We start from the raw sequence: 24461 nt of genomic DNA on the forward strand, positions 1-24461 counted from the left end.
CTTTGTTATTAAAAAAATACTTTGCACATGAATTTTGCTGTTACAGAAGAGAGGTGTAGAATTACGAAGATGAAAGTGCATGTGGGGAAAATCATCAACATCGTCTCCTTGTTTGTATTTTTTGATGTGACACTCCTTATCATGAAGGAAAGAGGCACTTCTGTAGCTTCTGTACCCCTGAGCCTCCTTCCATCTCAGAGAAGTATCACAAAGCCACTCACTACTCCATCTCCATTTTATTTCTTGTCATTTATTAACACAACCATGCTGTTTTGAGAGCTCTGCCCATCCCTTACCATAAAGCATCCAAAGCGGTTGGATCAGCTGGTGGAAAAATAATAAACATTTTCAGCTGCAGTTGTGCAGATTCTGGATGAGTTGTTTATAAACATCTTGTCTAGAACTGTCAAGAGGTGGAGCTAACATCATTAAAAGATGATAAATTCTGACATGGTGCTCTGAGATTTCACTGCCACTGAATGTAGGTTAATATGGGATTCAATAGGAAATCTGGCTTGTGTCTTGCTACATATGACAGGAAACGAAGGAACTTGTCATTTGTCTGCAGATTGCTAATTGCAGTTTATTGCACATGCAAAAGGTTAATTTGAGTATGTTGCCACAGTAATCACATGCACTGTCTCAGAATAAACTGCACTCCAAATCTTATTGATGATGTGGCCTGTGGGGTTTGAGACATTATTTTGTAAGATTATGGCAAATCAGAATTTTACAGTAACTGCTGTAACAGAAGGCAGCAGTGTCCTTAAGCATAAGCAACTGGGATAGAGTGGACTTGCAGGTCTCTCATATGAAATACTTTTCCTTGACCCTTAATTTAGTTATTCCCTGAGATGCATGTAATTTATCCTTTGTGATGACACATTGAAAACAGAGGTCCCATCTATTCCAGATGAAAATTATATCCTATTCTTATTATTGCTAAAGCTGTGTATTTAGAGTAGCATTTAAAGGCCTCAGATTAATTCATGACCTCCCCATGCTAGGTGCTGTGTATATACACACACAGTAAGCTCACTGCCCCAAAGACCTTACACTTTAATTAAATAAAGGTCGGAGGAAGGAAGTTTTATTACCTCTGTCACAAATGGGAAATGATAACAGAGAGAAACTAAAAGGACTGAGAATTACACTCCTCCTGCAATGAGTCCTGTAATATGGCCTGTAATATATCCTCCCTTCCTGCTTTTGTTAAGTTGCTGTAAATTGGTAGGTAGATGGTTGGTCTCTCCCCTAGAGGTGGAGTTTACTATAATTCTGCATAGGTTTCATGGAACAAAAGCACTTAGGTAGACAGATAACACTTTAATTTAGATCTGATTAAGTTATTTTGAAGAAATACTTCTTTGGAGACAGTAGAGTCATATGTATCTTGTGTGAAATGCTATTGTATGGATTCTGTGGTCCCGGGGGGCTGTGCTGTTGGTGCATGCGTGTTTTAACGTCTATCAGTAAAACTTTTTTATTGTTGTTATTATTATTCCCTGTACTTTGCTCTTAAATGTTTCCTAAAATAGTAAAAAAGCAATAGCCCTCAAGAAGTTGGACCATTCCACAGGATTCATGGGAGGCTTGAAACACCAGTGCACACTCAGTCTCCCAGAAATGCATCTCCCTCGCCCCCTGCCCCCAGAAAGTATCATGCTTATTCTGATACGCATTTTAAACATTTGTAATTACAGTTTCACATTAAAAAATAAACCCAGATCAGCACAGAATCTGGGTTTGAGAAGATTTTTCCTATAGAGACACATAAACCTGAAGATAACTTGTTTTCCTTTTTCTCCTTAGTACATGGGTGTTCAGTGCAGTGTAGTGATCTTGGGCAGAAACACGAGCAGATGGGGTGGGAAGGGGGAGGGAGAAAAAGAGAGGATAATATGAATCAGGAGAATAAACAAAAGGACAAACAGGTAAAATTCAAGGATAACGCAACCACGGTCCTCACATCTCTGCGTTTCAGTATTTGTGCCCCTCACTGCTGGACTTCAACAACAATAACGCTCTGTGTTGCCATGTCTTTCCCTCTGTCCTCTCTGCCCCTATCTGGTAAATGGGTACAGTTATTTTAAATCTCACAGATTTTACAGTCCTTGAGTTAAAAAGTCAGCAAAGAAGCAGACATTTTATTTTTATTGTTGTCAAAGGTTCTATCCATCTCCTTTTTCTCTGGTTAAAAAAAATGTTCAATATTGAAAATAGTTAAGAGCCTTCCAGATCCTTGAGCATTTATAAGTAATCTCTTATTTACCCCCTATGGAAACCACCACTGCTGCCTATGGAAGTAAAGTGTAAGTTTGTAAAATAAGTAATCTTTTAAATATGAAACTACAGAATTTCCTTGGTTGATGGGGCAAGTTAAGCACTTACAAAAGGACATCACCAGTATGTACCCTTGCTAGAAAACAATCCACTGGAGCTTTGTTATAAAACATGCAAACATCCTGAGGAAGTGACAGTAATTTGCAATAAACACTGCATGTAAACAATTACCTGTGACTTGTTACACTTGTTTGTACAGGCAGCTGGCTAAACAGATCTGTGTGCACTTGTAAACGCCTGTCCCCGTCAAACTCGATACTGGAAAACAATTACTTGGTATTTGATTTCTCTGAAGTAAAAGAAAGTCAGTCTTTTGTACCTGACAGCTGGCAAGGACTCAGTAAATGTGAGTCTTTATAGATACATGGAGGAAAGCTGGAGAATTAAGAGGTAATGGTGGTGTTCATGAGAACAAGGACACTTTCACGTCTATTCACCAGACTGAAGGAATGTTTTTGTGGCAGTGTACTTGGTGAGAATGCTGTTTTATTTGGTTGAGGGGTTCTGTGCTGGCAGAGGTGAAATGATTTGGTCACACAAAGCCCAAACAAGAGGCAGGTGTGACTGGTTCAGCAAAGTGGATGTAAGACTTTTGCGAAATTATGTTTTGGCCGTTATGTGTGATGCATTCTCCCATTTCGGACTCTTACAAAGCAGAAACGTTGAAGTTGCAAGGTGAGGGAAGCCGGTGAGCACGTTATTTGTCAGTCAGCTGCAGACGGACAGGTGTCACCCGCTCCATCCCCACACAGGCCGGATGGTGCCTGAGGCCCAAGGCCGGGACACGGTGGCACTCGAATAACCGCCATCACCTCCACAGCGCCCGGGATGCACCGAGCCCGGGGCGCTACCCCTCGCAGGGCTCTGCCCGCGCCCGCCGGGGCCTCTCGGCTGTGAGGCCTCCAGGAAGGACTCCGGGCCCGCAGGCGCTGCCTTCCCGCTTCTCAGGAGGCCGCGGCTGGGGGCTCCCGCCGTTCCTCCGAGGGGTCCCCCCTTCCCGCCGCTGGTCCCCGCTGAGGGAGCCCGCCCGGGCCCAGCCGCCCCTCAGGGCGGCGCAGGCGCAGTGCGCAGGGCGGGGGAGAGGCGCGCAAGCGCAGAGCGCGCCCCGGAGCCGGGCGGTTGCGGCCGCCGGGTCCCTGAGGGGCGGCTGCGATTGCTGCTCGCCGCCTGGCAGGAGGGGTGTGGGGTCTCCGGTGCCGGCGAGAGGCAGGCGGCACACAAAGGAGCGCGGTGACCGCCCATCTCGGCACACACCCCAAAAATAAAAAAAATAAGCCCAACCGCTGCCCGGCTCCTCGCCCTCCGTGTGTTGTTCGGGGCCGGCGGGGGGGACAACACACGGAGGGCGAGGAGCCGGGCAGCCCGCGGACAATAGGCGCACGCCGGGCCGCGGGAATCGCCAGCGCGGTCCGGGGTTGTTCCGCACCCGACAACAAAGAGCGGAGCCGGGCCGGGGAGCGGGAGGGGCAGCGCCGGCCCCTCCGCGCCTTGCCCGGCCAATGGGCGCGCTCTGCGATGGCGGCGGCGCGGGGCTGTCAGCGATCGCCGCTTACGCTGCGGCGCCCGACGCGCCCCCCCCGTCCCTCCCTCTCTCCCTCTGCCCGCCTCTCCAGAGCCGTCTGGCTGCAGCAGTGCCTCAGACAGAGGAGGGGAGAGGAGGGAAAAAAAAACGCTGAGTGAGTGGAGTGGAGCCTGGGAGGGGCTCCTTAAAGAAACGCTGCCGTCGCTTGGCATTGTGGCCGGCGAGGAACTCGAGGGGGGGAAGCCATCGGAGCTCCTCTCGCTATCCTCTTCCCACCCCCCCACCCCACCCCCAGCCGACAAAAAAAAAAAAAAAAAAGGAAAAAGAAAAAAAAAACCTCGTGGGGGGGGGAGTAGCGGGGGGGGGGGGGTCCTGAGAACATCTTATAAACCGGATTGCACTGAGAGGAGGAAAAAAAAAAGCAAAAAAGATACAAAATATACAAGCAAAAGGCAACAAATCCCCGGTCTCCAGCAGTCGCCCACCCTCCCTTTTCTTCTCTCCTGCTGGCCATCTGCCTTGGGTTTTCCTTTGTGTCTGATCTTTTACTACTGAGCCGAGTGCAGGAGGAGGGTGCAACACACACAGGGACTATGCCCAGCTCGCTTTTTGCAGACATGGAGAGGAACGGGAGCGGCGGCGGAGGCGGCGGCGGCGGTGGTGGTGGTGGAGGGGGAGAGACCCTGGATGACCAAAGAGCCCTTCAGATCGCCCTGGATCAGCTCTCCCTGCTGGGGCTGGACAACGACGAGACGGGCTCCATTTACGACAGCGAGCCTCGGAAAAAGAGCGTGAACATGACTGAATGCGTCCCGGTGCCCAGCTCGGAGCATGTCGCTGAGATAGTGGGGAGACAAGGTGGGTGACTGCATGCGAGGGGGTGTGGGAGCGGGTCTCCCCTCCGCGCTGCCGGGCGGGCGGCTCAGATGCGACACTGGCCATTCCCACGAAAACTGCAGCTGTTCGGTGGTGGCCGGTGCCGGCTTCCCCTAGACAAAGAAAGTGCAGCAGACGTGATGTTTCCGAGGAGCGTTATGCATCAGTTTCGAGATGCACTTTCAGCTGCCGGGAGGGAAAGAAAAAAACAAATATCGCGAAAATAATAAAATTTGCTCCTTTCCTCCGGCTGCAAAAGTTAGATTTGCAGGAGGGAACGGGAAGAAAATGGGAGCCTCGGTGCTATTATTATTTTTTTCCCCAGAAGTTAGAAATCGTGGATTATTTTTAAGGAAGAGAAATTGAGTGGGGAAGTGGAACAATGGGATTGGAATAAAGCATCCGCAGTGGGCAATGTGGCTCATTCGGTACAGCAGCTGCTCCTCACCTTCTTAAAAACTGATTTTATTTTTCCGAAAGGAAAGTGCCGAGCAGGAATGCGGACTGGCGGGTGTGTTGGATTGTTCGCTCTGCTTGCATTTAATTTTTCTTTTCTGGTCGTGCAGTTTTATGCACGCTCCTTTTTTGTTGTTTTTTGTTTTTGTTTTCTTTTTTGGTGCTGTTCCTGCGAGCTGCACGTTGGTAGTTTTGGGGCAGTTTGCATGGGAGATGTGTTGGTGGCCACTTGCGATGCCTTTGGGTGTGTGCCAGGGCTGTGGGCTGACATGACTTTACACCGTGACTGGGGCTCATGGACGAGATGCCAGCGATCACCTGGGGTCGTGGGCAATGTGTTTCAGGTGGGTGTGTTTGGTCTCCTCTCCCTAGCTGCACCCAAATAATAGGTTGTAACCGGTTCTCTTTCCCCCCCCACACCTCCCCTTTCTTCTCCTCGCCCTCCATCTCCCACATCTCGTTCCCAGGTTGCAAAATCAAAGCTCTGCGGGCAAAGACCAACACCTACATCAAGACCCCAGTTCGTGGGGAGGAGCCGCTCTTTGTTGTGACGGGCAGAAAGGAAGATGTGGCCATGGCCCGCAGGGAGATCATCTCAGCGGCTGAGCACTTCTCCATGATCCGAGCCTCGCGGAACAAGAACACGGCCCTGAATGGCACTGTTCCTGGCCCCCCGAACCTGCCCGGCCAAACCACCATCCAGGTGCGGGTGCCTTATCGTGTGGTGGGCTTGGTCGTGGGGCCCAAGGGGGCCACCATCAAGCGCATCCAGCAACAGACGCACACCTATATCGTGACCCCGAGCCGGGACAAGGAGCCAGTCTTTGAGGTGACGGGCATGCCTGAGAACGTGGACCGGGCCCGGGAGGAGATCGAGGCGCACATCGCCATGCGCACTGGCGGCATCATCGAGCTGACGGATGAGAACGACTTCCACGCCAACGGCACGGATGTAGGCTTCGAGCTGAACGGCACGGGCAGCCTCTGGAGCAAGCCCACGCCGCCCAGCATCACGCCCACCCCGGGCCGCAAGCCCTTCTGCAACTACCGCAACGACAGCTCCAGCTCGCTGGGCAGCGCCTCCACCGACTCCTACTTCGGGGGCGGCACGGGGGGGGGCGGCGGTGCCCGCCTGGCCGATTACAGCCCCCCGAGCCCAGCGCTGAGCTTCACCCACAACGGCAACAACAACAACAACAGCGCCAACGGCTACGTGTACGGAGGGGGCGGCGGCGACGTCCTCTCCTCCCCGGACTGCTGCTCCGATCTGCCCTTCGACTCGCCGCCCGGCTTCGACCTGGCGCCCGCCCCGCCGCCGGGGGCCGCCCTCATCTGGCCGCAGTTCGAGCGCGGCCCCGCCGCGCCCCCCTCGCCCGCGGCCTCGCCCGCCGCCGCCTTCCCGGGCGCCGCGCCCGCCAATGCCAACCTGGCGCTGCTGGTGAGCGGCCCCCGGCGGGGCGGCGGCGCTCCGCCCCCGGCGCGGCTCTCCCCGCCCCTGCACGGCAGCGCGGCGGGGCCCGAGCACCCGCTGGCGCGGCGGGTGCGCAGCGACCCGGGCGGGCGGCTGCTGGCCGCCTCCTACCCGCTGTACGCCAACGGGCTGGGCTCCCACCTGCCGGGGCTGCCCTCCGACTCCTCGGCCTCCTCCTCCTCGTCCTCCAGCTCTTCTTCCAGCTCCTCCTGCTCCTCGTCCGGCGTGCGGCGGAAGGGCAGCCGCGACTGCTCGGTCTGCTTCGAGAGCGAGGTGATCGCGGCGCTGGTGCCCTGCGGCCACAACCTCTTCTGCATGGAGTGCGCCAACCGCATCTGCGAGAAGACGGAGCCGCAGTGCCCGGTCTGCCACAGCGCCGTCACCCAGGCCATCCGCATCTTCTCCTGAGAGCCGCCGCCGCGGGGGCGGCCCGGGGGGAGCGGCCGGGGCAGGGCCGGGCCGGGGCCGGGGCCCGCCGGGGGTGCGGGCTGCGGGAGGGCTGGGGGGTGGTGGTGAGAGCGGGTGCATGCTATACATAGTAACGGGCGACTCCATTCTAGTGCTAGGCTAGTTTTTACACTGTACTTTCATACGAAGCTTCCAAAACTCCCCCCTTTTTTAAAAAAAAAAACAAACAAACAAAAAAAGAAAGTAGAAGATGCTTCTGATGATGACAATGGTGTGTGGACTGTTAGTAGAACGTGCTGGTAGTTCCTAGGATGCTTAATATGAAATAATTAAATCTATGGGTGGATACTTTTCTGAATGTTCTTGAAAGGGCAAGAAGTTCCTGTGAAAAACCACGATACTGCAGCTTTATCAAAGTTTAAAAAAAAGAAAAAAAACCTGTAACATATCTCTTATATATATTAAAAACGTTTAAAGGTTTTAAAGATAAATTGCATTAATACAGATTGAAGTATTTTATTCTTTTTTGACTTGAAAAATTATATTTCATATTGCAAAGATGTTTACAAGTATTTTAATTTAAGTTCAGTGAACTTTTTGTAGCTGGGTTAAATCTTTTTTATTTTAGTATGGCCTTATGGCAAAGAACACTGTATTATTTTAATATCACACAGTTGTGAACGGAATTACAAACCATAAAATGTGTAATGCTTTGAACAGTATTCTGTTGGGATGGAGATTTTATAGGTTCAGAAAAAAATCTTTTAAATCTGCTTCACCCAGCATATTTTCTATTCAGTGATATAAAGCATATTTTATTCTATATTATTACAAAAATGGAAATGTATAAACATATGTCAAAAGGAACTGTTGAAGCTTTCTAACATTTGTATAAATAGAATTCAGTGGAAATTACAAAATTCTGTTGCACCACTATAGTTTTAGTATTTCTATTTTAATACATTTGTTTACCACTTGTTTATGTATATGTAGGTGACGTTACTTGAGCTTAAATGTACTTTACTGAGCAAAGTTTAAAAACAAAGTATATTTTATTTTATGATAAAGGGCCTTTAACCTCATGGTCAAATACTAATATTATATTTGCTGAGACAAGATTTGAAATTGTATCAAGAGTTTTATTTTTCTGACATTTAAAGTTCTACATAATAAAAGTAAAACTTAAGTAATGGTGCTACTTCATGTTTTTTTAAGTATTTCTATATAAATAAAATAAAATATTACAGAAAAAAAGAAGGTGCTCTGTGTGGTGATTTGATTTGATGTGCTGAGAGTGTCTTTTGGAATTTTGTTGCTCTCTTGTAGCACTGAAACATGTTGGGAGTTTAAACTGTGTAATGTTAATATTGCTGGAATTCTTTAGCTTGTGAAGGCTTCCAGAATAATCCTGCCAGTGATCATACCGTATAATATGTTTTTAAAGAAAAAAAAAAGATGCGTTTTTTTAAAATATGTGGCACGTTGCTGGGATTATTGCACGTCTAAAAATACTTGTTTTTTCAGAATTTTTAGTCATGGACAATACTCTGTTTCGTAGGAATTGTCACTTTTAGCAAATGGAGCGTATGTGATGGCGGGGAGGCTCCTTTGTTGGGACGCGCTGCAGGCTGAGCCTGCGGGTCCCGGCTCTGCCCTGCCCAGGGACCTCAGAGCCGCGGCCCAAACTCCCGTGTTTTCTGCAGCGGAACAAGGGCCTCAGTATCCTTCCCCAGCTCCCGAAAGTGCTTCTTGGTATTTGGCAGTTGTGGTTCTGGTAATTGGTGTTGACAAGCTTATTTGAATAAAAAATTTATTGCCGTGTAAAGTTTGTTTGCTTTTGATGCTGCCCGCAGTGGTGTTGGGGCGAAGGAAGCGCAGGCGTTTTCTGACTAACGAGCCTACGAACCCACCAGGCAAACCCTGCAATATTTTTGTTGCTGATTGTAGCCAACGTGTTTGAATGAACTTGCTGGATAAAGCGTGTTAGAGCAGCTTTCAGAGGGTAGCTGCGGATCGCTGGAAGTGTTTGGGTTTGAGGGTGCCGGAGCACTTTGCAGCGGGGTAGTGAAAACAACAAAACAAACCCAAACTGTGTAGCGTATTTCATACGTTTGACTTTATGCTTAGCAGCGTGTGCCAGAGCCGCTCTGCTCGGATCTCCTTTATGGACTCCGGAGCTGCTGGGTGGGTGGGAAGGGGAGGAGGGAGGATGCGGCAGGGGATGATGGGATCTCTTTGTTTGATTTGATTTTTGCTTCTTTCATTGAACTGTGATTGTGGTATCATCTGATTTATGGAGTTTAAATCCCTCACTGAGTGTTGCATTTGTGTCAGGAAGCTTGTCGTTTTGAGTGGTGGAAAAATAAACCAACCCAGTGCTGTGGAAAAGAATCTTACACAGTAATAGAGAAGATGGGTTTAAATACAGAAGTGGTATGTACCTCGAAAAAAAACAACGTGGCAAAATGGGTTGGGATGAGGAAGTTTAAGTCCACATGTATATTTTCTTAATGATAGATGTTTAGGAATTGTACTCAAAATGCGTCAATCAATTTCTTGTTTCAGTGTAAACATCCTGGGCTGGTGTCTGGGAAAAGCTGTGAAAATCACTATAAATAAAAAAGTGAATTTGATCACTTTTTGCTTAATTACCCAAGCTTAGTGAAACCAAAAGGTAAATAGCATGAACAAAAAGTGTAAACTTAATTCTCTTTTTTTTTCTTTTTCCCCTTGACGTGCAATGCCGTGTGTGTCCGTGGTGTTGGCAGCAGTGGTGTGGAAGGCTGTGAGCAGCCGTGGTGCCTCCAACCAGCAGCGCTTGTGCAGCAGCTCCACAAACACCCCGACCTGGGCGGTCAGCGGGGCATTGCTCAGCTCGGCCGGCGAGTCCCTTCTTCAACGTAACCTCCTCATTGTCCGTGTTCGGCTTGCAGGACTTCACTTGCTATTTTCTTCACCAAACGGTGGCTGAAACAAAGGCAATCCCCTCTTCGTCTGCGGCCCCGGGTGCCTTTTTGGCCTCTGTATGCTGTTTCACCCCTCCGTGCACCCTCCATGTGTGTGTTGTTTTGGAGGTGAGAAGATGGGCTGCAGTGCCTTGAGATACTGATGGTGTTCGTTCCTCTTTAGGAATTATTTCAGCCACAGAGGGACTGGTCTGAATTCCTTTTGCTTTGGCATCTGATGGTCCAGCAAGCCCCTTTTGTCCTGTCTTCCAAATGTGCATGCGTGTTGGTGGTGGCAGAGCCAGCCCTTTGCCACACGCCGGCGAGGTCAGCAGCGGCCACCTGAGGCACCTCCCTTGCCTGGTCCCTCCAGCCATCATTGTGTCCCCCAGCACTGGGGGGTATTCCGGAGGTGTCCTGGCATATGCGGTGTCTGTTGCGTTACATCTCCTTGCTTGCTGGGTTGCGGTGATGTGCCCAAACCCAAACCTGCTTTTGCTGGTGGGGTGTAAGGTCCCTTGTCTTTGGCTGGTGGAGATGGGGGCACGTGAGCAGAGACAGCGTGGGGAGGAACGTGCGGGCTGCACATGTGCACTGCCCCCCGGATTTATGCCGTAGGTCAGTCCCTTGGACTGCAGAGGCCATAAATCAGCACCAAATTTGTCCCAGGGTCGGGGGCCATATGGTGTGCGGGAGTAGGAGAGGGATACCCGCGCAAAAGAAGAATAAAGGCCCGTGTTTGGTGCAGGAATATTTCAAAGCCTGAGAAAGGGGCAAAGTTCAGTTTCTAATTGAGTGCTTTGAAATATATAGATGTAAATGGTCAATGTTTATCTTCCGGAACAAAGATCACTTTGTTTTTCAAGTGTTTATGTGTCGGTGACGAGAACTGTACGTGGGGGTCTTTGCCACGGGAGGCTCCTCTGCAATGTCTGTAGCTGCTTGGGGGTGCAGGTGCCCCCGGCTCTGTCCCCGTCCCAACACATTGCTTGGAGGGATCAGCGAGGACCTGCACCTTTGGGGCGTTTTCCTGTCTTTGCTAATGTATGTGTATGGTTCCCAGTAAGTATACACATAATTATCTCAAAAAAGGGTACATTTACATTTGTAAGAATTATTATATACAGAGTCCTGAGCTTAATTATTCCTCTGTCCATATCTTGTACTCCACAGCATTTGCATAACAATTAGACATCAAAGCCTGAGCTCTTTACTGGGAAAAAGGTCTTTCCACTATATTATTGTGTTGCCAAATAAATTATAATGATCAATTTAATCTAAATTTACTCTCTAGATTTTTTTTCCCTGCAAATTGATTGAAACAAGCCTTAAAAGCAAACTTTAAATTTAGTGGTAAAAATGGAGTACAGTAACGTATTTAAATTAGATGGCTTTTTGTTTGATGTTTCTCACTCCTCTCTGCTGACCCCCTCACCCCTCTTTTTTTCTCCATTCTCCTTGTCTTGTCATTTTGGAAGTTTAAATTATGCTTGGCTGTCACTGAAGTGAATGGGAATTCTGCCTCTGGAAGAGCGTGCTGGTGAGTATTGCATTTAATTGATCTAGAAATAGCTAAAAGTAATTATTCACCCTGCCTCTGCTTATTTGTGTGCCCTGTACCTTGTTGTCTCTCTAGTAGGATGATTTGATTAGAGAACAAAGACTATTTTAAATCCAAGGTAGTTAAGGGTTGCTTCAGTCTGTATAATCATTTGAGTTTCTGGTTTACCTTTTTATGGTAGTTTACCTGGGAAATGCCAAAGGGCCTGACTCTGCAGGTGGATAGTGCTCTATCCAGTGGTGACAGATGTGGGCAAACACTCATAACCACTGTGTTTTCTTGCTTTCTTTTCTGAAAATGTTATATAGACATATATATGACCATATATTCAATAAACATTTGTGTGCATGGGTGACTGCTTAAAATCCTCTAGAAAAACATGGATTAGAAAATATTTCCTTTTTTTTTTTCAGTGCATTAATGTTAATAGAAACTCGCGGTAATACTAGAAAAAAAATATGTAGTTTTATTACTTAATATTAAGAATTTTAATGAGGCTTTCACAGTTGGATATGTAAAATAATTACATCTCATCTAATTTCTAACTTTGATTAAAAAGTAAAAAGCTTATTCTGGCTTAGTTTTACTGAATTAGCTTGTATCATGATGGAGCTTATATAGTGATGGAGCTTATATAGTGATGGAGCTGTATCAAAAACATTTAAGCATTTGGTATACGGATTATTCATTAATGTTATCTGTATGCGTATCATATGTGCAACTCTGACTGTGCCCCAGACATATGCATGCGTATATGTACAATATCATAAGTACCATATAGCCCAGATCTTTTAAGCTTTGTGCAGTCTTGGTAAATCATCTCTATTGTATGATGCTGAATTTGTTGTTTTAAGGAATATCAGGTGGGGCCGTGACAACAGAAACCACCCATGTCCTTCCTGGGCTGCGTTTTTCTGAGCGTTGGGCTCCATGAAACCAATACCAGAAGTCCCCCTTGATCAGGATTTAATGCTCCCCATAAATTAAACTCTGACAAATACAGTTTGTTTGCATATAAAATCTTATCTAAGGCACACAGATAATGGTTCTCCCTAATATGGGTTTGTTGGTTTTTGGGAAGTTTTTGCTATACCTTTTGTAGCAATTTACAGCTTTCCAGTGGTAAGAAGATTATTGGTGAAAAAAAACCCCAGTCAGTTAAATACATTCATACTAAATGCATCTTATACCTTTACCACTATGAACGTGATTGATTAGCTGTCTCAAGAAATTTATAGCCTTTGATAAGACTGCACCAAGAGAAGTGCCTTATTAGTTTTAAATGGAGAACAAAAAAGCGTTTTTTGATGTTCCTCATTACTGGTTTTCCACTTGTGATGGAGATAAAACACAGTAAAGTGCTTTTTCCTCTTATGTATAAGGGCTCTTCTGCCTTTCATACCTGGTAGAATTGTGGCCCACTTTACATTAGTATGAATGGCAATTGCCTTGTAAATGTGGCTGCCATGAATGGGTGAATAGTCTGTCATCTCTTATTTTGTCCTTTGTCTTTATGTTTTATTCACTTTTACCCTCTACAAAAGAGTGTTAATTTAGATCTGAGAAAACAGTAGCGATGCTCCAGTTCATTATAGATCTAGTGGCAGGTTTTATTTAATTTTGTTGTTCTTTGTATTTTCATGGGTGTACTAAACATCGGAAGCTATTTTAATCAAAAGAAGATTTCAACAAGAGCGTGACCTATAAATAGTGGTTTTGATAGAGCCACAAAAGTTTCTGTTCCACATTTGGAAATTATTTCCACAATTTAAGTGCAAAGGGCAAGTAAATCATGCCACTTAAGATTTAGAGAAAAGGATTGTTTTTCAGGATCTTTAGTTCTGCTACTGAGTCATTGTATCATCTTGGCTAATTAATTTCACCTTTTATATGCTTCAGGATTTCCATCTGTGAATGATCTAATGACACCTACTTACAGGCAGTAAAGTGAAGATTAATTAATTGACATTCTTGAAGTATCCTGAGGTGGAAGTCCTGATGTAAGTACAAAATATTATTACTGATACTTCCTAATTAATCAGTTCACAGTAGCCAGCATGTGTTAATCATATTGGTTTAGAGCAAACAAACACAGAACTGGATTATATGTGAAATCTGTGGGGTCTGGGTTTTTTCTTTTCAGATTTCTGTTTTTACGTGTTATTTGAACAACTTCATGCAGTGAGTGTAAGAATCTCCCTCCCTCCCCTGGCACTTCCAGGTGTGATGTGCTCGACTGAGGAGAAAGATGCCATCCCAGCATTACACGTATAGGCCTGGTAGGCTTCATTGTGGATATAGAAGAGCAACTTTGGGTAGTGTTAAGGGTTTAGATTGCGGGGTGACAATAAAACCCTGGCGGATGTATTGTTAACAATACAGGCGATTGGGAAGAAAAGAAGGACAGAGAGAAGAGAGTTGGAAAAATTAACAATGTTTTACTAATGCTACTAATAAGAATAGAGAAAATAATACAAAATATACAAAACCCATCTTGACAGTCTCAGCAACTGCAGAGCCGGCACCCAAAGTCCTGGACTGGACTCTGCAGCCAACCGGAGCCGGATTCAGTCTGTCACCGGCCTCAGTTCACAGGGACGACTAGCAAGGTCGTCTCCTAATGCCGGCCATAAGGAAAAGGGAAAGAAGAAGAGGGATGAGATCCTCATGACCTCCCACTTTTATATGAAGTATTCACGTGAATGGGATGTTATACACAGTTGGTCAGTTTCTTGGCCACCTGTTTCTCGTTGCCCCTCTCATGATATGTCCATCCGTGCTTATCAATAACTTCACATTCCATTGCTCTGTTTACCAAAACATGTATCTGGTTCTCCAGGAAAATGCAGCTAGTTTGAAGCTTTAGCTGACAGGCAAAATTCACTAAAAGAGAAACTTGGTTTTTAACAAAACCAGGACAGGTAGCAATTTTCTTGCCTCCGCAGGTGTAACATCACTAACACGTTAAAATGCAAAGCTCATTTTTAATGGCGATGAGAATGTTAGTGTTATAAAGAAGCATACAGCACCGACCTCGTAATCCCTGTGCACGTAGCAAGTGTTGCCGAACAGAACTTGTCCTGCGTGAAGGGGGTTGGGAGGAGGGGGGTCTCACATCATGAAGCACCAGAAGTGATCTGATGTTGGGAAATTGTTCGTACTTAATACAGGTAGTTAGATCTATTCTTACTACTGATGGCTGGGATACTGTTTGCATAATGATATGACTACAGCCGTGCAGGTCTTAGACCACATCTTTTAAAATAGCAAGAATAGCTGGAAACAGTGGAATTTGTCTGAGTCTTGCTGTAATAAAATCTATGAAACATGTACCTAATTTTTCATAATGTTCAATACACAGTTGACAATAAGGTGAAGGTAGTTGCTGTGTGTATCACTTTCCAGAGGCCAATCACGTTCTAAATGACTCAATACACTTTCTGTTGCTGGAAATGTAAGTCACAAGATATTTTTTGGAATTATTTGCAACTGTTGCACAAGTGCAGGAGGGAAGTTTAAAGCTTCACAAACATATTTCTTTAGCCTTATGTCACTTCTTTAAAAAAAAGTCAATCACATGCAATTATGAAACTGCTTTGTGTTTGACGCAGATGAAGATGTTTTCAGGCCACAAAAATGTAACTTTCTATGACTAATTTGAATTAAAAACCCACTCCAGCAGAAAATGTCCTCAGTCTTTGGAGTCACATGGTTCTTGGAAAGCTCTCTCTTGGCTGTGCAGGAGGTCAGGCTTTTAAGGAGAGAGTTTGTGCATAAACGTGCAGCGCTGCTAATGAGAGGAATTTCACGCTTCTCTCCCTGCCACCAGCTCTGAGTTCATCCTGCCGGCTGTTAGATGGATGCTGGGCCATTACTGAGCCGGTGTAGCAAAACGCTGTAACTCCAGCTAAAGAGATGGCCTGCAGAGGGTAGGGTCACCCACCCTGTAAAAATAAAAAGTGATTAAAGGTATATTCTCCTGTTTGTCTCTGAGTGCGTCTCTGCTATATGGCTGCCCTTCCTTTTCCCGGTGGTGGTTTTCAAGCCAAACAGCCCTTTCATCATCACTCTGGCTTAGCAGCAAAGTTGCCTGTTGATAATAGCAGGCTTCACTTCTTCCCCAGCTAACTGGTAGTCAGACAGCCAAAGAATGGCCTGTCCAAAATTAGGATATGCTCAATGCACCATCCGCTGGTGTTGTTCCCATAAGCCTAATTATATGACTTTTGGGTCAGACAATGTCTCAATTGTGGCCCTTGGCAGCTATGGGATGCCTAATGCTCCATGAATGTCTAATGTGGAGTTTGATGGCTGTGACTGAGGCTGCAGTTCCACGCTGAAATTGGAAACATCCGTGTAGTTGCCATAGAAAACAGGGTCAATGGTGCTTCCATAAAGCGTTAGTCCCACGGAAAGCTCTTGGGTGCATGTTGCCTGTATAAATCCATGCAGGGTGAGCAGTTTATGGTGTATTTCTCTTTCACATAAATGACAACTAAGGAGTCAGATTGATTTGGTCTATAGTGACCTATTTCAGAATCCTAATTTATCGCAAGCGCCATCCCTCATCCATTTATCTCCATCCTTTCTTCTATTTTGTGCATTTAAGAACACTTGTGAGGTATCTTATGAACATGGCAAGCACAATGAATATGGCTTTGTTTTAGTAGGTTAAAAAAAATCATCACTTTATGTTTTCTTTGACTGTAAAATTTTAGGTAGAACCATGCTATCTTTACACTTCCTGTAAAAACCTGCCATTTTTACAGGCAAAAGCAAGGTATGAATGTAAAAGGCAATTCATTTTAGATGAAGGCTGTAATATGCTTGTTCATTTCAAAGGAGAATGTATAACTAATTACGTTTTAATTAAATCTCTAACGTCAACAGCTGTTTTTTAACGGGTCTTTTTAAGCTACATTTATTTTTAGTATTGTTTAAGATTATCTTTCTTTGCATGCATCTCCCTTCATGCATAATTGCCTTTTTAAAAGTTTTCCTTCTTTAAAACTATCAACTAACACTGGCATACATTAAAGGCTAAGCGCTGGTAAAATGTGTTTTTTAAGGTGCTGGCTGTGACTTTTCTAAGTGGAGAGCTAAAAGAGGTGACACCACCAAAATGCTCCTTGTTCTCTTTTTCTCCCAGAATTAAAAGGTTCCAGTTCCAAATCCCAAATTGCCGAGGCCAGTTTTCAGCTGACAGTGGTTGATGTTGGCCGGCTGTTATCAGTTCCTCCACAACGCAGATGCTAATTACAGTAATAGCACAACTATCTCTTCAGACTGAGTGAGCCACACTGGTTTAATCCTTTCTCCCCCCGCAAACAACAACTGCATTAGTGAGCATCCTTTAACTTGTAGAGAGAAAGAAATTCTAACCCCTTTTCACGTGAAGAAATTTAACCAAACTTAAGGCTTCACATATCAGGGCTTGCTTCTGTTGATTTTCCTGGAACTTGTGTCAGCCCATAAAGCTTCAGGTGTCATTGCAACTTCTTGTTGTTCTTGGTTTGTCCTTTCCAGCCTGGATCATCCACAAGCAGAGAGGAAGGAAAAAGGAGGCTTTGCTCAGCCTGCAGAAGCCTGGAAACACTTTGATGGGACTCACCAGAGCCTGATGTCTCTCTGCCACTGCAGGATCTTGAGGTGAGCTCTGTGTTAGGCACTGGGGTCACAACCACACCACAGATCTCCATCCGCACACAAATGTGTAGCTAATATGGGTTCGCTCTCTAATTTTCTGTAAACATCAAAATCCAGTAACCATGAGAGCCCTGTGTTGGTTCTGGAAGGTAGTTCCATTGTAGATTGGAATGCCAGTGTATTTGCTAAAATTGTATAAACAGTAAGTAAGAGTTCATTGTCTCTTTCAGGAAACTGGGCCTAGAGGCTCAGGAAAACTTGACATCTGAGGCTAAGATAATAATTAAAGTGGTGGCAGTAAAATAATGAGAAACCAGAAAAACTGGTGAACCCTCTCGCTAACACCTGCAAATGCATGGTGATTATGGTTTTCACCGATAAATGGAGATTTGTGACACCCGTGATTTACAAGAGCAGAGTTGACCCTTTGTATTTTACTGTTGAATTTCTCTCCTTATAAGTGCACTGCATCCAATTTTGATTTCAGGGAAGTGTAAATCACAGTTAACATTGGTGACATCACTGTAATTGCATGCATCTGAAGTCAGTATGTTTAGAGAGAAAATCAGACCTGTTCAGTCTGATTCCACAGAGGGGGTGTCTCTGAAAGCAGAGCAAATTCACACAAGTGATATGAATTATCCCTCTCCTGATGCTGCTGTAAATGAAAGCTGAATCTGACCAGCTTAGCGCTATGGCTTGAATAGGATTTTTGATGAAGCATGCCACAGCTCTCTCTACAGCAAGAATGCCTTTTATTTCAATAGTGTAAAGCAAACAGAAATACCAAGATATGTGGTATTTCTTCACAGTGGTAAAGGACACTCGTATGTCCGCTCCTGACAGATGGGTCAGCCCTTCTTGGAGCAGCAGACAGCTCGAACTGCTTTAATGAATCACTGGGGTAACTAAGCCTAAAAATTATCCTTGGGGCGCTTGCAAGTATTTCTGAGAATATCATACTGAGCAAAAACACTTGCTATGGTCTTGTGGGACATACCCAAGAAAGTCAGAGTTGAACTTGCAGCTGTGCCTTCTGATGTGAGTAAATCACTGGATTTCTCCTCTCAGTTATTAAACAGGGAAATAGTCTTTGCTGCTTGTATTAGGGTGCTGTGAAGATAAGTTAACTTCCATTAAAATATGCTTAAAATTCTCATTTGGAGAGCATAATAGAAATGTGAAGCATCTTGTTATTTTAGATGCTGTGGAATTAGCAGGCATGGTTAATCCTTAGTGTTCAACAATAATTTCTCCATACTGGGACAGAAAAACAGGGCTAGTAAGAAATGTGCAACAGCTAGGCTGATGGTGGCTGCAGTGAAAAAGCATTTTGATTTGTTGATCTCTCAGAATTTTGCTTAATGTGTTGCTATTTCTTCTTGTTAATGCTGATTGAATTGCATAAAACTGAATTCCAGGAGCTGAATAGCTACACGGCATTGTATTAAGAGACGTACCAATCACTCTGGGATTACTTTCCTGATGTCAACAACACGTACTGCATACCAACATCTGTGCTGTACCAGAGATGCTCTTCTATGTGTCTGGAAAACTGCGTGACAATTTGAGATGAGTATATCTTACATGCTGGGTTATTGAAAAGTTGAGTAACTTGACTATTTTCAATGCTGTTTACCAGTGACTCTATATGTTGACTTTTCTAGACCTACTGTTGTGTTGGATTACCATTACTATCAGCTGGTAATTGCAAAACTCTAATTTATTTTTGTGCGTGTGTGTGTTTTCACAGGTAACACTTATTTAACAGTGAGTCATGTAGAAAGCTCCTGTATTTTTTTTAATCCAACCTCTCTCCTACCTTTCACCTCCCAGGTCGTGGCAGTTTACAGACAAGCTGCCCGAGATGAATTGTACAGAGTGTCAGCGAGGATTTGCTCTGATGCATCGAAAGCAGTCAGAATTTCTAAAGTCCTGGTGAATCTCAAGCTACCTGAGTCAACATGCGCTTTCTTTCTGACCTCAGTGGATCCTGCAATGGACGGCAACTAGGTGTTTCTTTGCCTGTGTGATCACACACATAAGGCTTTACGGAGCAGGTATGTTCCGTGTGGCTGATAACCCAGGGAACGTGTGTTGTTTCCAGTCAGAAACATGCTTTTCCTGTTGTGAAGGCTATTCAAGTTATCCGTGTATGATATCATTAACTGGAAGATAAAGGGGATTTGTGCCCTTTGAAGACGCTCCTCCAGATTCTTTTCCATTTCTCTCCAGTGTGATACACCACTATTTACAGTCTTTTTATCTCTTGCTTCCCCTCACCCCCTCTTTTTGCTCCTTTTATACAGGCAGTTGGAGTCTGGCTTTGGTCTTGCTGGTGGAATAAGTTTTCATTTCAATGTGTTACTGGATTTTTTGGTTCTGGGGCAGAAGCCAGGCTGTCTCACAGCGTCTCCTCTTTGCATCAGACCCTGTCAGGTCTCTCCTGCACTGATGCACTTATTAAAAGCTTAGTTATTTATTCATTTCCTCTTCACTATCTTTAGGTAGAGATTTGGACTTGGGAAGGATCAGTCATGTTTTTTTCATGTTGCCTTGCTCCTTTTTTTCTCTCATATCAGTATGAAAACCCATGGTGTTGGTATAGGACTCACCCCTGGAAACCAGTGTTTCTGACCTGTTAATCTATACAAATTATTTTTCTGGATTTTTGTTTTTTTTGCTTTTCTAAATAAAAACTGCTAACATTGAAGGCTCTAGGCCTTTTCTTTTTGCCTTATTGACTCACCAAAATACAACAAAATGTTTCCATTTACAGACCTGACTGAATAACCTGACTTTTTCTCATTGTTCTGGGAATGTTTACCAAAAAAATAGTCCACTTTCAATTTTTGCATTTATATACCTGCCTTATATTTTGCTTTTATTACTTCTGATCATCTTAAATGATTTTGGAAAGAAATAACGATAAGATGATACAATAGGTCCTTTTGGCCCCATATAGCTGGAGCAGTCTGGCTACTCTGTTCCATGCTCCCGTAGCTGAGAGCGCCCTGTGAATGGAAGAGGCAAAGCCAAAAGAGAGGAGTGTGCTCTGGGGTCTGCGAATGACCCCTCCAGTGCTATCCTAGACCTCTGGCTTGTGTTGCAGGGGCTTTCATTTTACATGGCCACTTCAGCTGTCTTCTGGCAAGAGGGTGATGGATGTGCTATCTCTGCCCTTGGTCCAGGAGCAGACGATGCACTTGCAGACCTCTCCTAGGGAAGGGAGAATGAACATGACTTGGGTTGTGTTCTGGGATGGACCTTTGGAAAAAGCTGCCTCTCAGTAGGGATGCCCAGGGGCGAAGGGGTGATGCGATGTAGCAATTTTGCTTCAGATTGCGTGTTTGTGCAAGGTTTTGGTGCTAACCTTGACAGAGCAAGGTGGAGATGACCTAAAGAGTGGGCTCTGAGCTGCAGCCCACTACACAGCCTTTTAAAATGTTCTGTTTAGGGAATGGAGCTGAAAGAGAGCCAGGCTTGGAGATTTCAATGGGAAACAGTGAACAGCACCAGAGAGAAAAGGCCAAACCACAGATAAGCATGGGCTTATCTCAAGACAAGCAGCTACCTGAGTGTGTCGAGCACTTGCACACACAAAGTGAGAAGCGATAGGCAGGAAAGGTAACTAGGTGGAATAAAAGTTTTGAATCCAGATGTTCCAGTCACACAGGGAGATGTGGTTTATTTCAGGGAAATGAGCATTTGCAATCACCCAGCTCACCTGCTGGTGCCTCTCTAGACAGGTGCTGCTAAACCTTCTAAATTCAATTAGTTTAATTTTGAGGGAAAACCTACTAGTACGAACCAGACTGGAGTTGATCTTCCGCATGCAAATGGGAAAGAGGGAGGCTTGCTTTAGAAGCACAAATGTCACAGACATAGCAAAACAGAGGAAAATGAAGGTGTGCTGGGAAAGCAGCATGGAGGGGAAAGCCAAATGTCAGGTAGAGGCAGAGAAAGGGCCTGTCATGGAGAAGTCAGAGCAGTGTTGTGACTGCATTGAGAACCACTAGCACTGCCCTCTAAAAGCTGCTTCATTAATGGAAGTTAAGGGGAAATTCCTCATCAGATCAATCGGTGTTTCAGGTGGCACAAAAGCAGGCAATTTCCACTCTTTAACAGGCAGTTCCTTAGATTTTTAAGAAAATCGATGTGGGGCAACACTGGCACACGGCACAGGTACATTTTCACAGGTGTCATGATCATTAGTAAGGGGCTGTTCACGATGCGGGTTATCACCTGATAAAATAAATTTGATCTGAATCAAGAGGCACAGCACCCTTACACTTCTGTCAAATTATCCAGGATGAATGATGCAAAGTTCATGCAGCTTTATGTTTTCAGGTTAGCTTTGTGCTTGCTGTGGGAGGGTGCCTGACAGCGAGCCAGACAAGGTTAGCAGCTGATCTGGTGTGAAGACTTCCAGTACAGAGTCACCCCATTAAAAAATTCAAAACAAGTCTGCAAAGATGAAGTGAATTTGCATTAGCCCAGTGACTCCCATTCAGTGGTCACAATGTTGTGTAATACCATAGAAGCAGATTTATCTTCAGGTTGCCAGCACAGCTGCCTGTGGTTCAGTTTTCCAAGGTGTCAGTACCTGGTGACCCCAGCGTGAGCAGAGTGGGGGCTCAGCACACCGAGGGGCAACCTGGCGGGTGCCCTAAATGCATGTCTGGGGTGTGGCCTGGTTTTGGCTTTGTGTGGAAAGCCTCAAATTGTGCTTGCAACTTAACCGTAGGGAAGCATTTGGTTTGGGGTTGGGTTTTTTTACATAACTGTATGCAAGTTAATTCCAAAAAGATACCTGCAGATGTTTCCAGTACACAAGCTAGAGAAGAATGAGCGCACCTGAAATGGTAGGTTAATATCTGGGTTAAAGCTGGTTGCATTCCCTGGAGCTAACTGTTAAAATCTCTGGTGAATTCCAAATGGGCATTAAAGGCTTTGTCCTACCAGCTCTGCCTGCCCCCATGGCTCCTCCTGGAAACTTCTGGCTCTGAAAGGGGCTTCTCCTTCTCCCCACCTCCTTTCTCCACCTGACGTGTTCATGCTGTCCTTTTCTGCACACTGCTCCTATATGTTTTAGCTGGATTTGTCCCACTAGTAATTAATCTGGCAACATACACATGGTAACGAGACAACTGAATGTCCCACATAAATCAAATGCAAATGGGAAACTGATGGTCACGCACACATTCGTGGACAGGGGCCAGGTGGGAACAGACAGGCATATATCGTATAGGGCCGGGGTATGACTCTTCTTTGGTTTCATTAATGTAATTTGCTTTCACTTGAATGATGTCTTTCTAGGGCCTGGTCCATGGTACTTGTCTGACTGCAGCTGGCCTCTCACTTCAAGACTGGAACCAGTACCAGGCATAGTTGAGATGGTGAAGATGGCCAAGGGAGTCTCCAGTTGCTGTTTGCTGAAAGCAGCATCGTTACCAGCCTGCGTGGTTCCTGTTCTGCATCCCAGCAACTGGCTGGGAAAAGCTGGGAGAGTCTTGATTTTGTGGATTTGTAGCATCAATTAGAAAAGCTGTCTCATAATTTCAATTTCTGCTGGGATTGAAGGGGTTTCTTAAAATCAAGAAGACTCTAGTAGTTTGGGCTAGAGGGGCTTTTTCTCTCTCTGTGAGCAAGTAACAATTTTGCTGCCAACCAGCAAGTTTTTCTGCTAATGTAGCTACAGCAATTGCTGTAAACAGGTGTCCGAGGCTGGCTCGTGTCTTACCATCATTTAATTTTACCTTAACACAGATTGTTTTTTCAGTTCTGACTAGCGGAAGCTGTTAAAGAAATCAGATTAATGACGTGTTTCTCATGGTATCAGTTTAACTTAGTATGATATGATTTCTCCCTTTAACAAAATGGATTGCTGAAAGATGTATGAGAACAGCTGAACATTTTCTGCCTGAACAGCTATACTGGGAACTATACATTTTGCATAGGTCTGCTGTGTCTGCAGCTCGGAGAGCTGAAAAGGAGCATGGTAGGCACTATAGTAACTTAGTAGTGTAAGGGAATGTGCTCTTTGAGCAGAGCATTTCCTTGGCTGGATGTGAACAAAACTTTTGCTCTGGACACCCACAGGGAGTGGAGAAAAAGGACTTTTACCTGTTGTCACTATGAGCTGGCACTTGCCCTCTCCCCTGGCTCTTCAGGGTGCCTGGGTACCAATTTCTGATCCTTTGAATTGTACTAAAACTGATGCCCAGAGCCAAGGGAATGGATACCCCGTGTGGGAACACTGAGCCCGGTGTGTTATTCTTCTTTCTCTCAAAAATTGAAAGTCTTTAGAAGTAAAGATGATGGATAAATGGTGTTTAATCCAGAATTATCCTTAAGTGGGTTCAACTGGGAAGTAGCAAAGGGGTAGAGAGGCTAATTTCCTTACAATAAATGGCTCCACTTAAATTTGGTTGTCACAAAAGGGTAATACATGTTTTGTGGAATAAGAAAACATCACTTCTAAAAAAATAGAGCATTAATTTTCATTGGTTTTCCCCAATTTTAATATTTGTGTCAGGAGAGTTAGGTCTCCTTTCTGCCAAAAAACCAATTTAGAACAAATAGAGAAGCTAGAGATATTGGTTCAGGATTTTAATCCCCGTCCAAGTGTGGCCCTGATGCCACGTTTCTCTGTGGTTTCTGCCTTCGGTGCTCTGTCAGTCGGGATCCGAAGGGGAGTGTGAGCTGCTGTGATCACCTTCAGCTGCACGAGGGGCTGGCGGGGTCCCCAGGAAAGCTGCTGGTCTCAAATTGCTCCTAAGGCGCTTTCCACGCTGCTTGTGCTTCGTTTCTGACAGGAGTAACTCTGAGCAGGTGGTTTCATGACCTTCCGTTGCTGCATCTTTGGTCAAACTGTTCCATATGCGGTTTTGTTAAAAGATGTTTAACACAAGGTTTGGATTATTTTTCTCCCCCAAGAAAAAAGCAGTGACTGCAAAATAAATTTCTCCTTACAGTTCCTCCTCGGAAGGATTACCCGTGTGTGTGTGTTTGTCACATGGCAGCTCTTCTTCAAATATATAGAGGAAAAGGGGAAATTGTGGCAAAGAAGGCAACTGCTTGTAGGTGTCTTTTTTCTTGGTTAGCTGAGAGTTGTGGGGGACTTTTGGTGGCTGCTTTCTCTTGCTTTCCTCTTCTTCATGTCACAAGAAACAACTGCAGGGTAGGGAATCGGTAGAGCAGATCTCAGCCATGTGTTTTCATAGAACAGGC

At 45.1% G+C, this 24461-nt stretch overlaps 1 protein-coding gene across 3 annotated transcripts; it reads left to right on the forward strand.

Moving 5' to 3' along the window:
- Positions 1-3688: 3688 nt before the first annotated feature.
- MEX3B (mex-3 RNA binding family member B) lies at positions 3689-24218 on the forward strand. 3 transcript variants are annotated; one of them, XM_065076490.1, is made up of 8 exons: positions 3689-4723; positions 5665-9509; positions 9845-11561; positions 13482-13582; positions 17109-17231; positions 18650-18833; positions 19065-19288; positions 22548-24218. In XM_065076490.1, the coding sequence occupies exons 1-2, from the start codon at positions 4459-4461 to the stop codon at positions 7074-7076; spliced, it is 1677 nt and encodes a 558-aa protein (XP_064932562.1). In that variant the 5' UTR covers positions 3689-4458; the 3' UTR covers positions 7077-9509; positions 9845-11561; positions 13482-13582; positions 17109-17231; positions 18650-18833; positions 19065-19288; positions 22548-24218. The 3 variants fall into 3 exon arrangements, with proteins under 3 accessions (XP_064932562.1, XP_064932561.1, XP_064932563.1); XM_065076489.1 differs by having other exon boundaries at positions 18650-19288; XM_065076491.1 differs by lacking the exon at positions 3689-4723 and adding an exon at positions 4730-5541 and having other exon boundaries at positions 18650-19288.
- Positions 24219-24461: the final 243 nt, after the last annotated feature.

This window comes from Columba livia, chromosome 11 (assembly GCF_036013475.1).
Source record: "Columba livia isolate bColLiv1 breed racing homer chromosome 11, bColLiv1.pat.W.v2, whole genome shotgun sequence".
Taxonomy (NCBI): Eukaryota; Metazoa; Chordata; class Aves; order Columbiformes; family Columbidae; genus Columba; species Columba livia.